Here is an 11,110-nt window from a genome sequence, read left to right as displayed (position 1 = left end):
AGTTCACGTGAACGATCTTTTCTTTACAAAAAGAAAAATGATTTTTGATGTCTATAATTTTTTATTTATTTCATATTCATAATCGTGACTGGCTGAGATCTTTGAATCACGTGATACAGCTATCATTACCATAATATTCTACAACTTGAGCTTATAAATTATTTTGATAAAACATGTTTGGTTGACTAATCAATAAAAAGATGTTTACAGTTGCGGAGGAAGAAAATTCACTTTCTTTTGAGGCCCTTAAACTCTAGTTAAACTTTAGCAATCTAAAAGATTGCTTAGGGAAAATAAATCACAAACAAAAGAGAAAAAGAAAAGAAAATGTGAGAGAGAAATAAAACAAATTGAAGCACTGGGTTATTAGAAACACATATTTTTCTTTTATTCATTCTCAAAACGTAGATTAGAAACAAATAAGTTGCATGCAATTAAGATTACTAGAAATGTAAAGTGAAAGTAAGTGAATTGCATTGAATAAAAAACGAGAACAATTTAAGGACTTCGAAATTAAAATGAAGCAAACAAATGAAATGAGTGGTGCATCTAATGAATTTAAATTTAAATTTAGATACTAGAACGATAACTTGGACAAAGAATTAAATGAGAAGAAGTAAAGAACTTTAAAAGTAAAATGTTTAGTGCTAAAAAGTAAAAACCCTTTAAAAAGTAAAATGCTTGAATATAGATGAAAATTTGAAAGATGCATAAGTTTCAATATCGATTACATGGTATAAGTTGATATTAATCATAAATTAAAAATATTTTAAGGATCTTCATATTTGAGAATAAATTATTATAAAGAAATCATTTGCTCGAAAATTCGATAAAAAAAAAAACTTATAAATCTGTTAACTCACTCTACCAATAGGCAATTCCTGTTCACAGTTTATTGACATTACATTGAAATATTTAACAGCAATACACAGTAACAATATTTTCTTTCTCCGATCGAAGAGATAAACGTAAAGTGAATGCTTGAGTTTAAGAAGCTTTTTTTTTTTTTTTTCTAGAAAAAAAGTGAAGTGGAGGTGAATGCTTAAGCTTAATCAGAGTCGGTTTGGATCGTGGCATGATTCCTCGGCTTCTGGGTGTCTATATAAACCGCCAATTCTTAATCAACGTTCGACACATCCTACGTTCCTTTGTTGCAGCAATTCAGACATCATACGATTTGGTTACCATGTCCAATCCCAAATCCGAGTCAGTGTCAGAACCCTCCGTTTCAGAGCCTCCACCGTCGCAACCCTCTGTGCCCATTTCCTACCCAATCAAAACACTTGAGGAGTTGGAGTCTCGCTCGTATTTCGACTCCTTTCACTACCCTTTCAACAGGGCTTCAGTTCCCATTCTCAATGGAGATTCTTCTTCGTTGCCCCAGAGGCGAAGATTGCTTGTGTGCCATGACATGGCTGGGGGCTACTTGGATGACAAGTGGATTCAAGGTGGCACTAACCCCGATGCTTATGCCATTTGGCATTGGCACTTGATCGATGTTTTTGTCTACTTTTCACACAGTCTCGTTACTCTTCCTCCTCCCTCCTGGACTAACACTGCTCATCGTCACGGCGTTAAGGTACTTTGCTTCAACAATTTCTTGCTTTGCTTGAACAAAAGTGTTACGTTTTTAAGGCCTTGGAATTTGCTTTTGAGCTTAACTCAGCTCATTATACGACCCAAGTTGCCAGATAGCCCCAAAACTATCACTAATCACTAGAATAGGTTCTTATACTTTGTTAGGATTTGAGATTGTGTTTAACTCAATTCATGATGCTGTCCAATAACATGTGGCCTTATAGGTCTGACATCGATAGGCGATATAGGCTTTTTTCGGGCTATCTTCGAATTTTGTCTTTGATGAGCAAAAAATATAACGTTTTTAAGTTTGATGCAACTCTTTGAATTTGGATTTGGGTCTATCTCTTCATGATATGAAGTGATAATGAATGACATAATAGGTCTAACAAGTGTGTCTACGATGAGTTAAGTTCTGATACAACATTAGAAAGTGGGTTTCTACAGGGAGTGACCTAATAGATCAAACAACAAACCGCTATGTAGTTATAATACCGTATTAGAATTAGAATTTCAATAATAGATTACCTAACAGGTCTATAAAGTTGTAATACCATATTAAAATTTGAATTTAAATTTAACTCATTCCTAAAAACAGCTAGCTCATGAATGGGTGTTAACCCCATCTATGTTTCTACTCAACGTGGGATTTCCAACGGTGGTCACATAACAGTTTGATCAATAATATAGCCTCACATATAGATTTTAAAGTTTTGAAAAACTATTTTCTTTTTGCTTTACTAGCAATCAGTTTTTAAGGTCATTAGTTTAAATGCTCAAGTCATCTACTTTATGGTTCTTCCTTGGAGCTCAGATTTTTGGTATTTTTAGTTTATTTCTTGCTTGGAGATGTTTTGTGAAATTATTTCATATGATTTAATTAGTAAATAGATTATTCTTTGGCTGTACTTGTTACTTAAATATTTCAGGTGTTGGGGACTTTCATTACTGAATGGGATGAGGGAAGGACTGCCTGTGATACATTGCTTTCAACAAAGGAAACTGCACATATGTATGCAGAACGTCTGGCAGAGCTTGCCGCTGATTTAGGTTTTGATGGGTGGCTAGTAAGTAATCCATTAATCACTGTGTGCTTATTAGTTTTATATTCATGTCAAATGCTCTATTTGAATTTTGTATAATTTAATTAAATTGATATTTGATTTATTCACTTCCTTTTATGAATGACGAGTGAGCTGTTGACCTGCACTGCCAGGGCATCAGATGCTCCAAATACATGTACAGTCTAAATTTAATAGACCAGAATGATTTAGTTCAGCTCTTAAGTTGAATGTGCATGGTGTTTCATGTAAATACTGCTCTGATTGATGTAGGAATAATTCTCCAAGAAAATAATGGTGGATAGTAATATTGTAGAGATTTTTCTTGAACACCTGTGATTTTGTAAGACTCAATTCTCTAACATCTACAGTTTTTAGAAGAGAAATGTAACATTGGGAGTATTATAAGTAGCCTCATAACAAATACATATTTAGACATTTACTTAATATTCCCAATGAATTGACATTAAGAAGTAAATCATTTTTAGCTGTTCTATGCATATTTATACTAAAAGCCAAACTAATACGTAACTATTTTTCTCATGCTTTACAGCCTTGTATTTCTCATTTCCTGTCAATTATTCAAACTAGAAGCATTTAAATGCAGATAAATATGGAAGTGAATTTGGATCGGGGTCAAATACCTAATTTGATAGAGTTTGTAGACCATTTATCACTAACAATGCATTCTTCTGTTCCTGGATCGTTAGTGCTATGGTGAGTATTATTAAATAAGTCAGTAATTTTTTTATTGCAGTTGATTTTGCCTAAAGTTTACTTTGATGTGTTTTCTTGGTTCTGTAGGTATGACAGTGTTACAGTTGATGGTAAATTGAATTGGCAAGATCAACTAAATGAACATAATAAGCCATTCTTTGATATATGTGACGGAATATTTGTGAACTATACATGGAAGGTATTGTTTATCTTCCCCTGGCATGCTGGCGCAACACTTATGTTTGATCCATTGTCATTTTCCTTGTTTAATTTTATTGTGTACCATGTAGGAAGATTATCCAAGGCTCTCTGCTGCTGTTGCAAACGAGCGGAAGTTTGATGTGTACATGGGAATCGATGTATTTGGAAGGAACACATATGGTGGTGGACAGTGGAATGTAAGTGGTTTCCATATGCAATCTGCTATCCCAAATTTGAACTTGTTAGGGATTAAATTTTTAGTTGTCCTGGGTGGAACTTATGTCAGGAACTGAGCTGAACATGCTAATTTGACATTTAATGGGATATTATAGGTGACCTTCATGTTTTATTTCATTTTAAGCATAGTACAAGGTCTTTCTCCAGTGTTTCACTTTTTAATAGACCCATCTTCAAATAAGAAAAATAAAATGTCATGCAAACATCAGCAACAACCAAAAACATATTCATCTCAACAGATTTAATTACTTCTCATTTTAGCTTCCAGACTATGGAATACATCATGTTCTTCAAATTCAATTTCATTACTAGGATTAAATTTTGTTATTAAATATGGTTTTGCACAAGATTCTAGACATTTCAACCATCAAAATGCTTTGGTTTCATTTTGGTTATTGCAGAATATATAGCAGATGCACTTTAATCTTAAAGTAGTAACGATCTTCAGAAAAGCTTCTTACTACATGCTGAACCCTTCCCTTGGTGAAGCAGCTAAATTTCCTTTTAACAGATATTATTTACTACCTTCAGAAAAGCTTCTTACTTACATGACTTATTTTTGTTTTCATTTTGCATTGTATTTGAAATCTATTTATGAAAACACTTGCTGTTGAATTTTTTTCGTGGGACATAAATTTGTACAAATTGAGCTGCCAAATAAGTTTGGAAAAGTGAAATATGTAACTGGTAAAGTGAATATGATATCTGTGTTACTTCCCTTTTCTTGGTAATAATCTCAATTTTGCTTCTGGTCCTTTTTTTATTCTCATGGATATCTCAGGTAGATGTTGCTCTTGATTTACTAAGAAAGAATGATGTCTCTGCTGCAATATTTGCTCCTGGATGGGTCTATGAGACAAAGCAAGCACCAGATTTTGAAACTGCTCAGAATAGGTAATTTAGGTACCTATTTTGCAAGACCCAAAAAATTATTGCACTTCTTCTTTACAAGGTCAGATAAGTCAATAATTTTGAGAAAAAGATCTAGTGGCACAAGTGGCCAACATTGTATATACAGAAAGAACATGAAGCAGAGGACGCCACAAAGGCTGGAGACGCAATAAAAAATCATGATAAATTCAATACATCTCTACAATTCTAAATATCTATAAGAAGGATATTTTTCAAAAGTAAGAAAATAAATTATTGTTGCTCCAGAAATTGCACTTCAAAGGTTTTGATTTCACTCTGATAAGCTTAAAACTTATGTTTTAATTTCAGACAAAACCTTCTTTTGGTTGTTCTATTCTCTTTGTGATTAATAACATAATATATATGGATGATCTACCTGATTTTCTTTGCTAAAATTTATCATATGACTAGTTTGGTATTTTATAACACTCTAAGTTATATTTCTCCCTGATCACTCTTAGAAAGCAAATATAAAATTTTATGTTTTTTATTTTTAATTTTAGAATTCAAGATTTTGCACAATATGTTTTGTCATTTGAAACAACCATAAACTATATTTTTAATAACTTCTTACAAGTTTGTTAGTTCATTGATTCCCCGAGACAGCCTTATTTTATAAAATAGGTACTTCTTGGAGTCTGATAATATTTCTCCTTTTGAACTTGCTGAAGTCATACATACAATATTCATGAAAGAAGAACTATTTGAGAAATTTCATTGTTTGATCCTATAATTCCCATCGCCATAGAAATTCTAAAATATTTCATGCATTTTAAAATGGGGTTAGGTGGTGGGTACAAATTACATGGTCAAACTTTCTTTTTGTATTAATGATGGAGATCAACTCAAACTTAAATTTCTTACTCAGATACCAGTATTATTGCTCTGCTCTGTTGTTGCAGTTGGTGGGGTCTGGTGGAAAAGTCATGGGGAATACAGCGAAATTTTCCTGGACCATTACCATTCTACACTAATTTTGATCAGGTTAACAATTGCAATTCTTGCATCTTCGTAGTTTTTCTTTCCTTGTCTAAGGAAATATTCTTTGACCTTTGTGCATTTGGAATGTGTTTTCTCTCCCGTACATACATCCTGAATAAAACTTTGAAGATACTGTTCGCACATTTTACACAACAGGATTTTTTTTTAATTTAATTTCAGTGAAACTTATTCTAAGACTAATTTTGTGAATTGCAAGAGGCTGATGGTGGGTAGACTTTTTTTTTTTTTTTCCTTAAAGACAAACATTAGCTTAGTGCAGATAAAACTGGCAAGGAAGAGGTAAACTGGTGAACAACCCAAATCTAGCGTGGAACCTTCATTAAAGAAATAATTTTCTACTGGTTATCTTAAAAGCCTGAACAAGACCTAAACATTCTTCTAAAATAAATAATTAAATAACCTTACCAATTTTCCTTCTGAGTAATCTTACTTTAAATCAAATACTTGTTTAACATTGTATTTCAAATGTTGGCATTTTATCTGTAAAATGTATATCGTCTTTGTTACTTCCAGGGACGTGGTTACCATATTTCAGTTGATGGCGGCAATGTATCAGATAGTACTTGGTGCAACATTTCTTGCCAAGGTTTCCAGGTATGAGTCTGTCAGGTGATCATTCTTATTGTTGGCTCAACTATTAACTGTTTAGATCGTTGATTAGATGACCAATAAAAGATTATATGTCTCCTTTTGAATTTTTACTTGGGGCTAATTTTAAATAACATCGATATATTAACTGGAAAACAAAGTTTAGTTTAACATTTTCAATTTGTGATACTTGGTTGAAGAGCTTTATTGGAATCTAACTAAAATATTTTCGTGCAGCCACAACTTATGTTTGACGATCCTTCAAATTCTATTCAAGTTTCTGTAGAGTAAGTGATGGTACATATCTAACATTTTAATATGTTCCTGTAACTGGGAACTGTAACAGAATGTGCATTATCACATATTACATCTGTTCAAAGGAAATATTCTACAACAATGTGTGGCTTAACTAAACAACTTGTGTGTGAAAGTGCCTGTAAAGAAATTCATCATAAGAATACTTTTACTTATTGCTTCACTACATTTTAGTTGTAGTTCTGACATGAACTGATAGATGTATTCATTGACTTGCCGTCAAATTGCAGCTTGAAGGAAGCATCATATAGTGGAGGTGGAAACATTAAATTCAAAGGATCCCTTGAAGAGAAAACTTGCTTTGAGAGCAAAATCTTTCAAGTAGGGTTTCTTTTGAGCGAGTTGCCTGTCCACTTTACTTATACTGTAAGCCATAACTTCTTCATCACTATTGCTGAATAAACTGCACAAAAATTTGTTTCAAAGAATGTCATCATACTCATAACCTGGAATGCAGGTGAAATCGGATGGCAATTCTTCATTAGGACTTAAGCTCGAATTCACCTCCACTGGCGATGGCAGAAGAGCATCTATGCTTCTTGCATCCAGGGCAGTGAATCACTTTCCAAACAAGTTCAGCAAAGTAATCATGACTCGTGAACGTAAGGGATTTTCCTCTGGATGGGTTATAAATGAAGGTGTAGTTGCAATGAATGGATACACTTTAACAGAAATCCATGCAGTGTGCTATAGATCAGATTCAAATGACAATGATGGAACTGTAGCTTCCCCATCAGATTATTTTGCACTTCTTGGTCACATCACAATCAAGACTTTGGACTATAAGTCAGATTTTCCTCTGTCTTCTTCCTGGCTAGTTGATGGCACCTGCATAAAGTGGACATCAGACCCTCTGGGTTCAAAGACCCTTGATGTTAAAATTTCTTGGAAATTAAAAAATGAGAATAGTTATCTGTTTCCGAAGTTCAACGTTTACTTGGTAAAATTATCAAAACAAGCAGGTGGCAATCCAGGTACAACATTGGAGGATGCAAAAGAGTACCTTGGAGTAGCACACGTAAGCTGTTTCTATGTTTCTGACCTCAAAGTTCCTTCAGACACTTCTACTCTCAAATTTATAATACAAGTCTGCGGTGTAGATGGGACAATTCAAGAATTGGACGAGTCTCCATATTATGAATTGGAGATTGAAGCTCCTTAAATTGTCCTTAAAATGTAACACTATTTCTCCAATAAAAGAAATTAGAATGTAATATTGTAACATTACTTCCTCAAAAAAGGAAGACCCCAATTTGTCGTCAGAATGTATCATTGTAAAATTATTTCTGCAATAATGAAAGACCCAAAATGTCATTCAAATGTTGCATTGGAGTTCAACAATTCAGTTAAAACTTCTCCATGAAGATGTTTTACCTAATAAAACTCTTCCTTCTAGATTCATGCTCAACATACAAGTAATTTGACCAAAATAGAACCTTAATTTGCACGAATGAAACTATTTCGAGTCACTTTTGGACATCCTATAATAATGTAAAGTTAAATGTTACCTTTTTATGGTATAAAAAGAATATTATGCTCTACTGAATATTTGTATGTCGTATCAATGTTACAAATTTTCATTTCAGAGCTACTTCCCTACGAGTTATTCTGATATAAGGTTTGGTCTTTTTTTTCTTAAAATGTTTTTAAATTTAAAAAAATTGCTTATAATTTTTATAATAATTGGATAAGTTTCAAATATTGTATTAAAAATTGGTGTTTGTTCATAAGTTAGAAATGTTTGTTTCTGAAACAATACTGTGAGACAATGTATGATGAAAAGGCTATTTTCTCACCAATAATTAGAGATTTTTTTCTTGAGTAAACCGTGAACTTTATGTTTTATCATTTTGTTAAAAGTACTTATTTATTTGTTCTTATCAAAATATTGAATAAATTATCAATGGTTATTCGATAAAATGACACTGCAACATTATCTGGTAAGTAACTTTAAAATGTTTCAGCTTTTTTAAACAAGCAGCTTTGTGCTTGTTCACATTGTGGAAAATCTAGTATCCATAATTGCATAACCAAGTTCATTTTTTTTATCATTAAATAAATAGACTTTTTTGTACATTATTTTGTACATTATTATTCAAAATTTTATGATAAAAGAACCTTATATTAAGCCAATAAACTTAATTGCAAATATTAAAAAATGTGAATAAGTTAAAATATTTCAATTGTAAGTAAAGATAAATAAGCCAAAAGATAAATTAAATTTAAATTAAAGTAAGATAAATGTAACGAAATCAAATATAAAGAATTAAAAATGATGATATAATTTAAACAAGTAAAATAAGTAAAGAAATACGTAAAGATAAACATTATGATAACGTATACATAATTCTGTTTTTCATTAGTAAAATTTATATAAATATAATTTTTATTTGGAATTAAAATAATGTATATTCTTTTAAATCTTTTAAAATATCTTCTTTTTCAATTGTATTTTTTGTTTTTGTAAAATTTTATTTAACTAATATTAAGTCAAATATGAACATAAGAATAAATATAGTTTGTTATCTGACTATATAAATTTAATTTCCTACTGATCAAATATATGTATAAAAAAAACGAAATCACTATGATTTTCAACGGTTATTACATGTGTGATTTTACCCTATGGTTGATAGTTATAATTTACCATATACAAATAATTGATGTTTCATTGTTGTAATATTTAAATATTTGTCGATAAGTAATTTCTTCTTTTCATGTTTTATTAATTACTTTTGTTAACGATAATACTTTGAATAGGAAATCCAAATTCACTACTAGATTAATACTCTTATCATATATTTTTTTCATCGTACTTCTATATGGTTCTTTTCATCTATTTCTATTGAAACATGAAACGCTATGCATGATCTTTTTCATCAATTTTCCATATTTTATAGAAAATTACGAAGGTAAAAAGTATTTCTTCTACTTTTTTTTTTTTTAAGGTGTACCTTAAATAATTAGGTATACCTCAAGCAACTACCTTATGTCATTTATCAGAATTCCTCGAGCCCTCAAAAGGAAAACGGAGTTCCACAATCACTTTCTTCGTCTACACAAAATTTCAGATTCATAAACAACAGAGACAGCGACATGGGTTTGTCTTGTTATGTATTTTAACTTATTATGAATATCAGTGCTCTATTCATTTTCCATCTTTTGACTTACGATAACCTTCTCTGTCCCACTCAAATCTCAAGAACATTAAGAGAGACATGAATCGCCCTTTTCTATTTGCAATGGAAAGACATTGGTTTTGATTTATGGTTTCTCTTGGTTATACAAATTTAGTTACCTTGAATTTTAGGAGTCAACATTTTATTATTTATAATAATTTCATTCGACTAGAATTTTATTTTTAGAATTTAGTTAAAGTTATTTACACTGAACTCGTTTCATAAATCAGTTTATTTGGAACATTATCCTATGAATCATGCTTTGAAAATGAAAAGCATTTTTCATACAATCATTTACTTTTATTAATGTAAAATTTTATTAATGTTACTTTGATCTCTAAACAATATCAACTTTTATTAATGTAAAATTTACATATTTTAGAATTAGGTGCGATCTCAAAGTTATACATATCAGATATGAATTCATCAGTTTCAATGAAGAGAATGTCATTGCTGTATATTATATACATGCAATGCATACATATATTTGTTTAATTATTTCTAAAAGAAGAAATAAAAATATTTTTTTATAAACTAAAATTTATTTGTTATATTTACAAAAATAAATCCAAACATAATTCCGCTCATGTGCTTAAAATATAGAAATTCAAGCTAATAATGCTGGACCATGGTTGATGCAACAAGTCTTCAAATCAACTTCAATTATAAAAACAAAAGGAAAAATTTGAAAAGTTGAAAAGGATATACAATTAGAATCACACGAAACTTTGGAGGGACCCTTTAAAAGAAGGTTCGTCAGTGATTAGTTTAGAATATATACAGGAACAGTATAGAAAGACAAGAACTTGGGGTGGATTCGGTAGTGATAATGGATGAAAATTCATGTTTGACCACAAAATGTTTCACATTAAACAAAGCTGATGAGGAATCTTTCAAGTTTAAGTCAGTTCTTAATTAATTACACCAATTAATTAAAGAACAGTACTTGGTTGTCCCCCACCATTAATTAGGTTTTTTCTGGTTTTCTCTTGAGCAATTAAGATAATGCTTTGATTTTGACATAAATATGTTGGGAGAGATGGATATAGAAACCCTACACCTAATAGCTCATATATTATATCTTCTGCACAGCCCCTACACGTGAACCAGCTAGAACAAACTCATCCAAAATTAATCACTAAACCTTTTAACTTTATTTTAACGTTTTTCAGTTTTTTTCTATTATGATTAGAACAATGTGGTATATGTGCGAAGAAATTGACAGCTGTGAGATATGGAAGTGAAAGCCAGAAACATGAAGTTTTTTTTTTTTTTCTTTTTTTTTACAACTTTTGGACCAAAATGAATACTAATGTGGAA

At 31.1% G+C, this 11,110-nt stretch overlaps 1 protein-coding gene across 1 annotated transcript; it reads left to right on the top strand.

The window, feature by feature from the left end:
* The first annotated feature begins 932 nt into the window (after positions 1 to 932).
* On the top strand, positions 933 to 7,805 carry LOC114192021 (cytosolic endo-beta-N-acetylglucosaminidase 1). Its single transcript, XM_028081563.1, has 11 exons — positions 933 to 1,579; positions 2,508 to 2,645; positions 3,247 to 3,356; positions 3,444 to 3,555; positions 3,647 to 3,754; positions 4,576 to 4,688; positions 5,609 to 5,690; positions 6,222 to 6,302; positions 6,534 to 6,583; positions 6,842 to 6,977; positions 7,069 to 7,805. The coding sequence occupies exons 1-11, from the start codon at positions 1,076 to 1,078 to the stop codon at positions 7,771 to 7,773; spliced, it is 2,139 nt and encodes a 712-aa protein (XP_027937364.1). The 5' UTR covers positions 933 to 1,075; the 3' UTR covers positions 7,774 to 7,805.
* Positions 7,806 to 11,110: the final 3,305 nt, after the last annotated feature.

The sequence above is a fragment of the Vigna unguiculata genome, chromosome 1 (assembly GCF_004118075.2).
Source record: "Vigna unguiculata cultivar IT97K-499-35 chromosome 1, ASM411807v1, whole genome shotgun sequence".
NCBI classification, from domain to species: Eukaryota; Viridiplantae; Streptophyta; class Magnoliopsida; order Fabales; family Fabaceae; genus Vigna; species Vigna unguiculata.
This window is presented reverse-complemented; position numbering and strand designations above follow the sequence as displayed.